The following is a 15251-nucleotide window of genomic DNA, read 5'->3' on the forward strand; positions in this document are numbered from 1 at the left end:
TTACACTTAAAGTAACATTTTAGACATGTAAAGTGAAAACATTTCTACACTAACAATTAACCTCCTTTACTTGGATAAACCATGTGCCATATTTCACTGATAATTACTGTGAAACAAACAGTCCTCAACCTGTTTCAGGCAACTTGACCCCTGTTGTTCAGCAATACTGATGATGTTTTCCTGCCTTGCTTGAGATTTTGGATCTACCCTGAGTAAGGACACTGCAACACTGATACCTCCTGGTTAGAGACACGCAGTACAGTGCTACATAGCACACTCACAGCAGAAAAAAAGGTCAAGAAAAGACACAAAGAGAGGAAAGGCTGAACTCCTCAGAGCACTGAGAGAGCCAGGGATGGAAATCAGGGAGCAGAAAAGACCAACCATTGAGGCAGAGCAATGGATAGGTTGGGAACATGGGATTTAATGCTGATTATAAAGGAAATCCTCACAGCAAACTAAACTCCATTTACATTATCATTTAGGCTCACTCAAGCAGAATGCTGTACAACTTGAACAAAGAGTTTAAATTAAATTACAATTCAGCCACTGAATTACATTGCCCAAATCACTGATTTATGTATGATCAAAGATACACTGTAGGGTAAAACTGTCCTCTACCCTGAGGGAAGACCTCTGGAAAGGAGGGATGCTTCTAATCCCAGTGAACAACATGGCCACTCAGCTGTGATGGTCCTGCTTCATTCTCCTGGAAAGGATATGGACTGATGAATAGCAAGGGATTAGGAAGCCATACTGGAAATACCAAATATGAGTGTTTGTGTGTATTTTTCAGTATTTAGCTATCACTGCTCCTACAGAATGACTTCAGAACACAATGATAGGTGACTAAATATCAAAGTCTCACATTAATTAGTGCTCCATACTCACAAACCCCTTAAAATTTTAAAAACCTAATGTACTAAATTAGTGCCATCATTTGCTGGAACCTCTTCATCATGCAGAGGAGCATCCTAAGTAGCAAATGCATGCTGTCCTGAGACAAAGGGACCTTAGTTCCTCTGCTGACTCTACTCCATGCTGACCAGTTTTCTTACCCTTTGGGTGTAATCACAGATTTGAAAGCTGTTAATACACTTGTGCCTTATGACAGTCCTAAAGAATGTGTAAATTTGTGCAGAGACCCAGCTTTGAGGACTGTTTAGCATAGTGGGTTCAAAATTCACTGCTGAATCCAGGAAACTATTGGCTTAAACTGACAAATTACTCCTTCCCTGTTCTAGTGCAGATCCCCAAGCTGACTAACACAATCACTAATGTCGGTTCCAGACACAGCTCAGACAAAACTCCCAGGGGCAGAAAACGCCTGGTGACCAAAGAGCTGGAAATTGTGAAGCCTCACAACCCAGAGAGCAGTGAAAAGCCATGTGAGGAAGACTGATGTAAGCAACCTGAAAAGTGGCACATGCCCTTGCTTTTCCTGCCTCTTCAATCATGGGGAGGTTTGTGTTTGTCCTGCACAACAGTAAATGCACCAAGAAAGCTTATTAGCTTTATTTTGCCAGAAAAACTACACTTTTAACTCATAATGAAGGCAAGGGGCCCCAGAGCTGGCTGTCTTCCCAGATCCCCTCAAGAAACCAGAATTACCTATGAGTAATGCCCTGTCTTGCCAATCAAGTGGTTATCTCTTGAAGAAAGACATAATATTAAAGTGACTTCTCCTCTTTGAGTGATACTAGAAAAGTTCCTTCCATATATATGACAGATATGCCAAATTTGCTGAGTTGTGGTTTCAGATCATACCAGAAACTGCAGCTGAAGTTTTCTTGTAACTGAGCTGTTGCTATCAATCTTGTGTGACACTATTAGAGCAGTGTGCATCAGTTTAAAACCTTTCCTCACCTGGCTGCAATAGCTGAACTACCTCATTAACCAACCTCATTAACCCCACAGGCCTGCTTGCTTTCTTTGTGTGAGCCTGCTTATCTACAAGGGTTACTTCTGAAAAAACCAAAACAATCAAGCACTTCACTCACTAAAGTCAACAGGCAAGATTCCTTAATAACATCAATATAAATGGAGAGAATATTCCTTACATTAGTTCTCAAAATAAGAAACTGACTTGGTATCTTTCACACAGAGCAACATTTGATTTTTTAAAAGAATATCAGCATACATCTGGGAATATAGGTACATATGCTATATATAATCCAGATGTTTTTATTTTTACTGTGGCACCACAAAATGCTCAACAAAAAAAATAGTATAAAAATAAAGAAGCACATTCTCCACTTAAAAATTCTAAATTCTAACCTAGGCAGGCACAAACCCTTAGTCTGAATCCAGTAGGTTTGTCTGCCATAGATGCTGCAGTAGCACTAGAAATTACTGTAAGAGCATAAATAGTATATTCCTTGGGTAAGTCCCTGGAGAACACACTGCCACCTCTACCAGCACCTGCAAACTGTGGACTTTCTGCCAGGAAAATGCTGTCTCAAGCTAAGCTTGTGGACCTTTTAGTATCCACATTCCAATGAGAAAAAGGTATGTTATTAAGTGGCTCAAAGGAATCAAAGATACCAAATCTTTGGGATGTTCCTGAAGCTGCTGTAATAAACTCTGTATGGTAATAAGCCACCTTTAAAACTGAACTAGCAAGGAGCTTGAAAGTGATATGAAGAAACTGTGCTATTCTCCTGCCCTAATATCATCTTAATAGTGGTACATTCATGGCAGGAAAAAAAAAAAACCCCCACAACACACCATGTCACCTGAGCTGGGCTGCAATTACTCTGAAAGGTCTTAATGGAATGTCAGAAAATCAAAATGGAGGGGCAAGAACCCTACTTTGAAAGTGGTCGTGGCTCACTGTAAAATGAAAATAAATTCTGTGTTGTGTCCTAATTTTCCATTTGGTAATTAAACAACTAATCTACCAGGATGTCAGGAATGAAAAAAAAATCTCACAGGAAAATGTTGCTGAATTTGAACTTACATAATGAAGCCTCTTCAGTCTTCTTTGGCACTTTCATTGCTACCACATGTAGTATTTTGAGAGAGATTAGGTATTAAAAGCCTGTCTAATTTTTCTTATTATTCTTCTAACTGAAGAGAATACTATTGACATTATGAATGCCAATAAAAATCCCACCACCCCATGGTAAAGCAATTCTAAAAGCATACTGGTGAAAAGAGAAGCTACTGTAGCATCTTGGACACAAAGGGTAACCAATAAACCAGAACAGCTTCTAGAAATTTCTAAAAGGCACAAATTTCAGTTTTGTCTTGTCCAGTGGTCGTCAGTAAGCCTGTAACAGGAAGGTCTGAATGAAGGAAAAAGCAGCAGAAGAGGTCTGATATCCCTTCAGGGACTCAGAGACACAAGTTCCCCATGGCCCTCCAGGACACATCTTTGAGGTCACATCTGTCAGATTTAATAAAGAAGCTGACATGAGCCCTGTGGGGATGTTTGGTCTTTTTTGTGGCATTTGAAATCTCTGAACTGGGTTTAGAACCAGCTCAGTGGCATGACCTGAGAGATGGAGTAAAAAGAGCAGAAGTACAGCTCTGACAGAGACTTCGAGAAATACTCTTGTGATTGGGCTGGATAAACCCCTGAGTTCCTGAAGAAACAGGAATTATTTCATCAACTCTAGCTGAGCAGAACGTGCAGCACATCCACCTTGCCCTCCCTGCAGAGTCTGGGCTGATGAGCTGAGCCTGTATGCTCCTCCTCCTTAAATGCCATGATCCAAGCACATTAAAACAGAGGATAAGTGTGGATACAACAGCCTGGTCAGAGAGCAAAAAAACAGGTTTTGTTTTCTCACAGTAGACTTGTAAGACTTTTCAAGGAGTTGTAGAAACAATAACAACTTGTTAGTATAAACAACCTGCAAGTAGTGTTTTCTTACTCTTGTTTTTCTGTTCTTCTTAAAGACTGTTTGTAAGAAAGATGTTTTGGTCAGTTAACCAATCAAGTAGAATGTGTCAAATCTGTCTATAAAAGAGAGAATTTTTTGTATTAAACACACTTCTCCTACAAACCAGCCTTCAAGTGAATCTGTATCATTTCTAACTCAGAAGCAACAAGTAAGCTTGGCCACAGGAGTGTTACAGAGGCAAAAACCATCCACTCTAAAACAAGAGGGCACATGCAGACCCACTGTGTAAATGAATGTGCAGCCCATCTTTGCTGGGCCAGTCTTTGACCTTTCTGCTGAGTTATTCTCTGTATAGCTCACACAAACAGAGACAGACACACTGCAAGTATGACCAAGCCACTGCCTACAGTGTGGACACTGTGGCACTTTTAAGCACTAAATGCCATGGTTGAGAGAGCTCAAAGGCAAGCCTCAAAGTCCAGCCTGAATTTTATGAATTCTTAGAAAACCATATATTCATTAGCTCTGTTGGCAAGTTCAAGGTCACACCTTGGATGAAACTACCATAAACTGAATTAGATCTTTGAAAATGCAGTTCCTTCTCTGAGCTCTCTCATCTCCTCAGGGTTGTGGGAGAGGAGCTATCTGAGAAGGTAAACCTACTTCAGAGATGAGGGAATAGAAAGAAAATAAACTTTAAAGTACAAACACTGCACTTCAAAGTTAGGAATACTAAACCAACTATGAGCACCACTGATTTTAAACAACTGACTTACACATTTTGTTTGCTGTCCTTCTCTCCTGCCACACAGTATTTCTAATCATTAAGCATAAGATATTTATTCTGATTTCTAAGTTTTCTGGGAAGCAGAGGACATTAATCTTCTGTGGAGAAAGGCAATGCTTCTTATTCAAAAGTGCAGGAGCATTTGAAACCTTCCCAAATTCTAGATAAACAAGTCAGCACAGCCACCAAAGAAAAAAAAAAAAATCTGTGTTCTTCCTTTTTAGCAGGTCAATTATCACACAGAGCATGGGAAGCTGCCAAAAACACTGCTATGTTCAGACACTAAAACTTGCATTTTATTTGCCTGCAGCTGCATTGCACAAAGCAGGGAGTGTTAACCCCCCTGCCCAAGACAAAACATAGCCTACCCCCAAAGCAAGAGGTGATTGATTCCCTGTTGATTTTTTTTTTCTTTCAGTGTATTATTACTTATCTTTTGTCCCAAATGCCATTTCCCTAAAGTGCTTTGATTGCAAAATATTGATTTTTTTTCTCATTTCTTTTCATCCTTGTTTACCAGCACAGATAGACAGATATAGCAAAAAGAGTAATGAAGCACCATCTAATGTTTTTCAGGTTCAGATTTCAAATTTGCTCAGCATGGTCCCTATTTTATTTTCAAAGATGCTCTCCCCTGGCCTCGAGTTCTAACAACTTAAAATGAGATTTTACGCAAGATCCATTTTAAATGAAATGAGAAAAAATAATCCCAAAGCTCTATAAAACTAAGTTTTTGCATTAAATTTTCAGACATAAAGCCAAAGTTTCCAAATTTCTAGCGTATGCCCTACTTCTTTTGTCTAAAATAAAGGTACTATCAAGCAGCATCACTGTATGAGCTTAGAACTGGAAAGACTCCAGGATTTAAAATGTGAAGCATGTGGTTTCCTCAGCAACCCAGAAAATGCATTTTGGTGCCTACTGGGTATCAGTGATGATGCCAATTGTCATGTTAATTTTTCAGATCTTTGCTGTTCATAATCTTCTTCTGTGTCTTTTAACTGATCTCTAATCAGCCAGTAAACTTCCATTACTTTCTTCACCTTGATTTTTGGATGAATAAAAAGTATACTTTATAGCTCACCAGCTTTAGCCAATGCAACAAAAATAATGGTTCATACAGCAAAGCAAGAGGTGGTCTGTGTCAATGAATCCAAACAGAGACCCAAAAAAAAGGTGCATTTAAAATAATTTTTTGTTTCAACAGCAACAACTTAGGATAGCAGAGTTTTGGGCACCACGCCAAACAAGTCCTTGTCAGTGTCACCAGAAAAGGTGACTGACATTTAAAACAGTCACAGAAAATAAAAAAATTATGAGGTCCAAATATCCATTCAAATGTGGCTACATTCTAGTACAGGCAGTCTACATTTCAAAAGAAGTAAGCAACTCTTCTTAAATGGCCAAGTTATGCAAGTAATTAATTTTTAATAAATTCTGTTATTTTCAGATCTTTATCACTTTAGCTTTTGCTGCAAATTTTCTTTATACCTAGCATTAAAAAATATTAGTGTGCAAAATTTAGTTGACTGGAATACAACTTCAAAAATATCTAACTTCAAAAATATCTGAGTACAGGCTGAAGGAAGAATACTTGGTGGAAACTGATTGAATAGTATCAACTAATCCAATTCTTGATTTGGTTAAATTCCTTCAACATGGCACATCTTGACCCTGTTCCTTCTCATAACTGCTGCTTCAAAATATATATGATTTCCATACAAAAATACTAATTAACACTGTACAAGAAAAGCACTTTTTGTACCACGTGCCTTTCATGATCTTCCACTCTATTTAGTTAAAACACCTGAGTACCATTTAAACCATGTGAATAAACTTAAAACAAGCATTTCCTATCAGATAACTAAGCCAGCAAGACAAAACTCAAATTGCTATCTATAATATCTATGACCTATGAAGATGCTTTAAACCAGACCTTCAGATCTTCAACTAGAATATAAGGCTAAAACCTGATTTGTTGAACACACCAGTTTGTAACCAGAGGGAGGAATAAAAAGACTGTTTTGCATGGAGGTAAAAGTTTAAATATTGCCTTTTTTTTTTTTTTTAATGGTAATAAAATTCTGAACTGTCCTGGAAGATCTGAAAGATAGCACTTGGATAAAGCAGAAAACAAGATGTGCACTTTCATAAAATGCACTCTAGAAATGCAAAACCAGAAAAAACAAATTACAGTTTACAAGGATTAGGAAAAAAATATTTATATGAGAGGAGCTACAGGCTTCTGAGTTTCCAGGCACAGGGCAGAAATAGCTATCTGTGCAGTCAAAAAAGGACAGCCATATAAACCAGATTAAAATGAGGCTTCATAATTTTTCCCTAGCACCTGAAACAGATTTTATGCAAGTTCTCATAACTTCCACAATAATACATATTAAAAAAAAAAATCAGGCAAGTCCTTCCTTAGGTATTTTCTCAAGTTCTGCTTTCTGTGGAAAAAATGTTAAAGAGAACAAGAAAATGCAAATCCCTGTCTATAAAAAATCCCACACCTAGTCTTCAATTCCAGGTTTGGACAAGTAATTAAAAATCTGAGTTAAAGGCATCAATCCTTGAACTTCAAAGGCCTGAACTTCCAGTTTTTTACCCTGGGCTATACAAAAACCAAAAAGGAATTCCATATTGCACCACAAACCTCAGATAAAAGAATTGTCACCTGGATTCTCCACAAGAATATTCTAGGTTAGCGAGTTACACTTTGAATTTACAACTCTCACAATTTAACTGCTGATGTTAAAGAAAATGCCTCCAGCAACTTCAAGGCTAAAGCAAATTCAAATCTCTGCACGTGATTCTAGTTAGCAGCAGGAAATAGACATTTTTCTAGAGATAGGTTTAAGTATTTTATACAGAGAAGCTGAGGCTGCTCCATCTCTGGAAGCATTCAATGCCTGGCTGGACAGGGCTTGGAGCACCCTGGTCTATGGAAGGCATCCCTGCCCATGGCAGGGGGAACTGGACCTGGATGACCTTTAAAGAAAGTCCATTTCAGCCCAAAGCATTTTATGGTGCTTGGTTTCAGTGGGTTTTGTTTTGTTCTTGTTTAAGAAGTTCATAAACAGGTTTACAGAACACCACAAATGGCAATATATTATGGCAGTGTTATCCTCAGTGGAGCTATCCAAGAGAACAGGACCTCAAAGCTTTCACTCTTAAAAGCCTGGGTCCTTTCTTTCCAACCTGAAAAGAACAGGTACTTTCACTTGAAAGCAGCAGGGAACAGTCCTGAAAAAACAGGTCAGATGCATGAAGACACAAAATGGAACTGTGTCAATATGGATTACAGTGGTCTCAAAAAAACAAGTATTAAAGAAAAGAACCTTTAGAGCTGCCTATAAATGATCTAATGAAAGATCATTCTCCAGTGTCAAGTAGAGCAAGAAACTGTGTGAAAAAGCAGTGTAAGAGTGAATGAAAATCAAACAACCTCAGTGACATTTAACATTTACACAAATGTCAGACTCCCCACCCCTTGGTTGAACAATTCAGCTGGGATCTCAGTCTGTGTCTGGAGGGTGCACAACCAGTTTTGTAAAACAAAAAGAAACACAGCACCAAAATCAGAAATCTGTGTTTCTAAAAAGATGAACAGTCAAAAAAATGAGACTGTGAAGACTGGGAATTAGGGCTCTGCTCCAGAATTATTAATTACTTATTTATGGCTGAAGTCCATGCCTGAACTTCCATCCCTGCATGACATTTGCTGTAACAGAACTGAACATGACCTAAACCCTCATGATTTATGGTTATAGACAAGAAGAAAAGGCATTGGCCAGGCATCAAAAATTAATCAATATTCTGAACTATTAATATCACAAGAATTCCACAGAATTGTTTAAAGGTCTAGGGAAAAAAAAAACTGAACAAAACCCCCCATATCCTCAGACAGAGCTCCAAGAACAGCTTCTCTAAAGATAAAGAGAAAAAAAAAGTTCTTGAAATGAAAATTTATTGCAGCACATTCATTTCTCTCTTTTTACCTTGTGTAGAGGAAAACTGGGATATATTGTGTGTGCAATTTGCCACCAGTCATCCATAATGACATCCCCTGCCCTAGGGCTCAATGCCCTTTGGGATGCCTCTCTAATTTGCCTGACACAGTCTACATGTTTTTTTTTACCCAGACCTCACCCAGTTCACTGATAAGGTCTACATTTTCTTATCCAAAAAGATAAAAAGGATAGTCTGATTATCCTATTCTAGCACTTCCCAAGAAATATTAAGTGTGATAATACAGCATTTCTAACAAAAGTTACACAAAATTCTTCACAAACTTTCCAGGTGAGTTACAGAGAAATCACCCTAATTGCTTCTACTGATTCAACCTCTCATTCACTCAGGCACAGACTGAAGTCATGATCAGCCTGTGCTTCAAATCAGTGTGGTTTTGGTAAGGTGCTGGGTGGGAAAGAATTGATTTTTCAGATCATGTGCCCTTATAAAAATGCCTCAGCCACTGGTAATATTAACATGGAAGCACAAGCAGCAGGTGCAATCACAGCAAGGCAACAACCTCTGTTTTGAATTCCAATTTTTTTGTCAAAAATTCCAACAAATTCCTCCTTCAACATATTCCCATTATATCAATGGACTAGAACATTATTCTCCAGAATGTACATTCTAGTTCAGACTTCTTGACAGCCTTGGAAATTGAGATGCATCAGAGTTATTTATCTGACTCGGAGCTCTCCAACCTCACCTTCTTCTGAAGAACATTGACTTTGCGTTCCTTCACCTCCAGCATGTCCTTCAGGTCATGGATCTCTCCTGCCTGAGTCCCCTTCTCCTCTGCCATCTCCTGGATCTGCTTTGTCTTCTTATTCAGCATGGTCTCCTTCTCTTCCAGACGTAACCGCAGCGCGTCCACCTGGGTTCAGAAACGCAGAACGAGCTTTGTTTAGCACTGAAGGAGAGAAACTTCAGGGAAGTTAAACTACACTTCCACAGGGGAAATATTACAAATAGATTCAGAAATCAAACACCCCTTTCTTTAATAATTCAACACATAAAACTGGGATAAAGCAGTTATCACAAGTGACAGGAGACTAAATATTAAAAATAATCAACTATGTTATTCCCAACAATATGTGAATAATGCTTTTTCTTGGAAAACCTCAAATCACTTCTCACATAACTCAGGCTTGTATCACACAATACTAAATTTTTTTTCCTCAAAGTAGAAGGCAACAGAATGTATTGTGGAGTTCTCTCACATGCAGGGAAACTGATCCCTTTATTTGAAACATTTCTAATAATCAGAGAATAAACACAGACTCCTTGTACCAGTCACTTTATATTCTAGGTTTTGATCACAGCAGTAGCTGAGCCTGAAGGGAATGAAAGCAGAGCTCTTTGCAGCCATTGCAGATCACAACTGGAAAGAGGTTACCTCAGGATGGCTAAGAATATTTTGGCTTAAAAAGCAAAGTAATTGTTTAAATATAACGTGTTTTTCACAGCATGCAGTTTTATATTAAAGGTAAAATTGAACAAATGACACAGTACAGGATATTGTGGGTGCAATTTGGACACACAAACACACTTAGAGCTCCCAGGGCCTGAGTGAATTTAGAAACACACTCTGGGAACTCTGTGGTGACCTCAAACTTCAAAACTGCATGTTGAGCATCTTTTGCTTTTCCTTCTGTGTTTCTCTTCCATATGTGAAACAGAGCTCACAGGACAAAGGAAATGGGAGAAGGAATCAGAGCTACCTGAATATAAATTCACTGAGAAGAGTAAGATCAGCACAGAGCACAGGCTAATCTCAAAGGCCATTGTGGAATACGAAATCCAACACCACCAACCTGCTCACAATACCAAAAGAAAGGCACTGACCCCTATCCACTCAGCATTCACACAGAGCTCCAATCTGCCAGCTTGGCTGCTAATCTTATTTGACAGTATCAGATTTGGTTCCTGTTAGCTGAATCCATTACAGGACATCAATAACACAGAGTAAACAGGCTGATCAATGAATTTCTTGGTCCTTCTGCACGGCACAGACTAGCAGAGACATGAAGTGAAAGGGTGACAACCACTGGACTACCACAGCTGGGGTAAGAATTTAGGAATTTACTCTGTTTATGGTATTTTGTGCAACATTAATTTTACCATATTATTCTGATTCTATTTTATTTTGAGTTGCTAATGGAAAAGTTGTCTTTGAGGCTGCATTTCCAGTGTTCCACCCACAAAACCCTTTGGTGCTTTGTCTGCCTCCTCTCACACAGAGCAGCAAGCACTTTCCCTCCTTCCAGGGAAAAGAGCTGCCCTGCTCTCCCCATCAGCACTGCAATCCCACTGCCACCTCTGTGTCTGGAGCCTTCTCACTTACACATACTTTATTAAAATCACATTCCTGACTTCTCACCCAGCAAATGGGGTACATAGTGTGATCTGCAGGGATATTAGAGTACCAGGTCTTACCCAACTATGATTTATAGGATGGGTAGTATTTGCAATGGAAGGTTTAGCAGGTGGATCATGCTTTGTCTTTTTTAAAACATCCAGTTCTATAAATTCATCAGGTATGTTCTTCCCTGGGAATCTCTGATATTAAAGCTAAGAGTCACTTTCATTAATTCTTCAAGGAAAACAGAAAATCTCCCTCACAAGAAAATAGACATACTCTCAACAGTTGTGTTGTAAAATATTTGAGACAGTCCAGATGTCTACAGCACAGCAGTAAGTGAAAGGAGAACATCTGCAAATAGAAATTTATCCACAGAATGCTTTCCATTTTCTGATTGATTATTCCCTTTGAACTCTATATTAGCTTATGGTTTGGGGTAAATTGCATTCCTGGTTTTATTTGTGTGAGGTCTTTGCCTAGGAAACCATGGAAAACACTTTCAAAAGTATTTTCAAAGGCTGGCAGGACACACAATCATCACCTTAGCACTATTCCTGGCAGAACACTGCACTTGTTTATCCATGTCAGCTCAGTTTATGCATGGCATCCTCCCACAGTGACAAGAATTGAGGTCTGTGGGAGACAGATGATGCCAACTCCAACAGAGTCAGCTCAGGATTTTCTCAGAACACGGAAACAATCAGGCAAACACTACTGAGGTGCTGACACCCCTTCTCCTGAATTCTGAGTCTTGGATGGTTTTGTCTTAACCCTGTGTTAGCCCAACTGCTTTCCCAGTAATGGACTGCCACATTTTTAATTATGCATGGCAGGTAAAACCCTACAGCAGCTCAGGCAGTCCTTCCTGTCACAAGGGGCTCGCTCACTTGCCCTGCCTGCAGCACCCAACTGCTCACCAAGCTCTAGCCAAACAAGCACACCTTTAACCCTCCCAGGTACAGGGGATCTCTCTTCAGGTGGATACCCCACACAAGACTTTAATTTCTTCATTCTAAGGGTGATGTATGAAAAACTGTGTTGGGAACCACTGATTTGTCTTCACAGAGTTTTCCAGCAGCTGTAAATAACATTTTATGTCTCCATTCTTAATGTGTCTAGCCATATATTAAACATGTAGAAGTCCAAATTTCTAAGGAAAATTCATCCATTAGTAGCTCCAAATACTACCAGAATAAGCACAATAAATGAAATTATATTTAATATAAATCTCATCTTAAGCCTTTTTTAGAATCTTGAATTCTGTAATGACAGTCTTAGCTTTCAGAATATTTTCAAACTACAGGGAAATCATTTGCATTTTCAGAAATCCAGTGAGTTTCAGACCTCACTGTGTTTCTCACTGTGCTCCTGAGTTACAGAAGGTTGCATTACTAGGACTGAGATTAAAAACAAGGGGTTTTTTTCTGAATTTTATCACCATCTCCACTGTACAGTGGCAAGCAGGTTATTCCAACCCTGGTGATTCCCATTTGGGTTTAAGAAGATGTCAGTGATGCCTAGAAAAAACAGCACACTCACTTTTCCTGAGTGATTCTTCACATCTACCTGATATGTCTTCAAACCACGGCTGAACCATAATTTAGACCAGAGAACCAAACCATATTTCACTCAGTGGTATCAGAAGGTACAACCCCCTCTTTGCTATATCCAAGCCCCAATTGCTCTCCAACAGCAAAATTCTACAGTTTAACTCTCTGTAAGTGTGACTACAGTAGAGGCAGCAGAAGGAACAGGTGGAATACCAATCCTGAAATGTGTATTCAAGAGCCTGCAAAGGTTTCTAAGAGGAGCCAGCCACTTTTTAAAGCAGATGTTGAAGTAATTCTACGTCAGCATTCAGAATTTAAAGATCATCGAGAAATGCACAGAGACATGAAATCAAAATTGGTATGTGAGGTGAGAGTTGCTTTTTACCTACTGTAGCTATTGTTAGGTGAAGTCTCCTAGTATGAGTACATTTTTTAAAGGATCAGTTTTGTGATATTCCATTACTAACTGGCAAACATGTATAAATCCAAAGAGTTAAGCCTTTTTACTGATAGAATAGTCTGCAATTAAGACTTTAATGCTATGTTTATTGACTGATTTGAATGCAGTGCTACCACAAGACTTCATTTAATTCTCTATTTTTGACACTGATTTTTCTTTTTAACTAGATTAGAGTTGACTCTTCACCTCCTTATGCCAACTGCAGCATATCCAGGATGGTCTGTAGATGAGGGTGAATTCTTCATCAACATTTAGCTCCCAGTTTTCCAGAGAACTTAGATTACACAATGATGCCACGGAGCAGAGATGCAAACACCTGGCTTTGTGCAGAGGGTGTTTAGCTCCTGCCAGGGTTACAAACTCAGTGCAGGACAGATGTGCTGCTCCCAAGGCCTGCTTGGGTCAGAAGTTAGTTCAACTGCTCTTCCCCAAGCTCTAGGACAGGACATTAAACACCTGAACACTGTGAAGTCAGTTCTGTGAGCTCACCTGAGTGCTTGCAGGTGCCAGCACTGGATGTTCAGGTAGCTGCTGCTGCTGCTGTGAGAAACACCCAGCTCCCATTTGGACATTCCTCACTAAATATAATCCTTTCCTCACTAAATATTATCCACTCCTCTGGCTCTGATTTGGCAGAATCTACTGCAGTTTCAAAATGTCAGTATAAGCCCCAATAGAGAAAAATCCACAGAAAATTTTATGTTCTAATGAGACATTCAAAGCAAAAAAAAACCTTCACATGATTAGATTCATTTTTATACTGGGTATTAATCTGAATTTACCATAGGAACAGATCAATTACAGAACCATGCCAGCTTGGGCAGTATACAAAAATAAAGGAGAACATTCTCACTGGTAAATGCAACTTCCCACTGAAGCCACAGAACTTCTGGCACTGATCTAAGCTGAAGGTCTCACTGGGTGAAAACTTTGAATGGATAAAGCCTTAAATCCAATATAAATACTGACTTATTTTTTGTTTTGTTTACAAAGTGACTCTGCAATTTTAGAGCTATTTTTAAAGGTTTCTACACCAACTGAAAAGTTAACCACAATATCCTCTCCACCCAACAGCCCTCAAGATAAACACCCTACAAACAGCTCACTGCTGCTTGTAGTTCTAGTGTGGCAGGTGGCAAATCCATTTTTGAGATGTTGTATCAGCACTTTTCCCCACCTGTGAGCAGGTTCTTTAACAGAAGACTAAATAACAGGTAGAGGCTTACAGAGGTATATTCTTTTCTTTTCACATGTTTATTTAAATCTGACTTTAAAAAACTAATCCCCTATGAAGATGTCTGGCAATGTATGCCAGAAATTGCAGCTCTCTTCCTCCTCACAACTCTCTCTAGGTGTCTTGAGAGAAGCTAATTGTGGTGAAAAAGATGATATTACCTTTCAAAAAGTATAAATATCTTATTGGAAGGAGGAACTCAGTTTGGTTTTGTGGTGCTACATGAGAATTTCATTTGGAAGCAGCCAATGAAGAACAAATATACTCAATGATTATTTAGTAATATTACGAGTTAGAGAGTAGAATAATTTTCTGTATTAAAGTACTTTGGTCTTTAGGTAAAATAAAATCAAGATGTTCTGAATAACTGTGAAGAGTATCAATGGTATATAACCAAGTCTTCTTGGTTTTAAATACTCTGTTTCAATTCTGGACATTTTAATTGAATAAATATGAAAATATGACCCTGTACTGAAGTCTTTTAGCTTGTTAATAAATTAAATTTGTTCAAGAACTTCACCTCTCATGAGTAGAAAAGTACTACTAATTATTACTTGGAAGTGAGAAATGTGTTTCTAGCTCTGTAAGTTTGTCACAGTACTGCACATTTAACATATCTATATTTTTTTCAATCACTGCAATGGATCAAAGCCTGCATTTTACCTTTGAAAATGTTTATTTACCTAACACCTGTTTTAATGATATTTTGAAATTTAAATATTTCTTTTAAATAGACATGTACTAATCTAGGGTACATTCATGAACTAGCAAAAAGGAATGAACAAATTTAACAGGAGGTTTATGAATGTGAATTTTTACACTTTCCCAGTTATACCCACTGATGCAATCTCAACCTCTACATAAATCTGAGAATAATCAGAAAAGCCATCCTGGAACATCCAAAAATATTTACTATGCAACTCATTATTGCACGTCAACAAGGCCATGAGCACCCACAGATTCACCAGTTTTGGCTAAAGAAAAGCTAAATTAGGG

General features: G+C 38.5%; 1 protein-coding gene across 5 annotated transcripts in view; it reads right to left on the reverse strand.

The window, feature by feature from the left end:
- The window catches only part of ERC1 (ELKS/RAB6-interacting/CAST family member 1), a 280985-nt gene that overhangs the window by 186242 nt on the left and 79492 nt on the right, over positions 1-15251 (reverse strand). For all 5 annotated transcript variants that reach the window (XM_059845691.1, XM_059845689.1, XM_059845690.1 and 2 more), the window contains one exon: positions 9356-9523. In XM_059845691.1, coding sequence (XP_059701674.1) covers positions 9356-9523 — 168 coding nt within the window. The remainder of the gene's footprint in view (positions 1-9355; positions 9524-15251) is intronic.

This window comes from Haemorhous mexicanus, chromosome 5, assembly GCF_027477595.1.
Source record: "Haemorhous mexicanus isolate bHaeMex1 chromosome 5, bHaeMex1.pri, whole genome shotgun sequence".
NCBI classification, from domain to species: Eukaryota; Metazoa; Chordata; class Aves; order Passeriformes; family Fringillidae; genus Haemorhous; species Haemorhous mexicanus.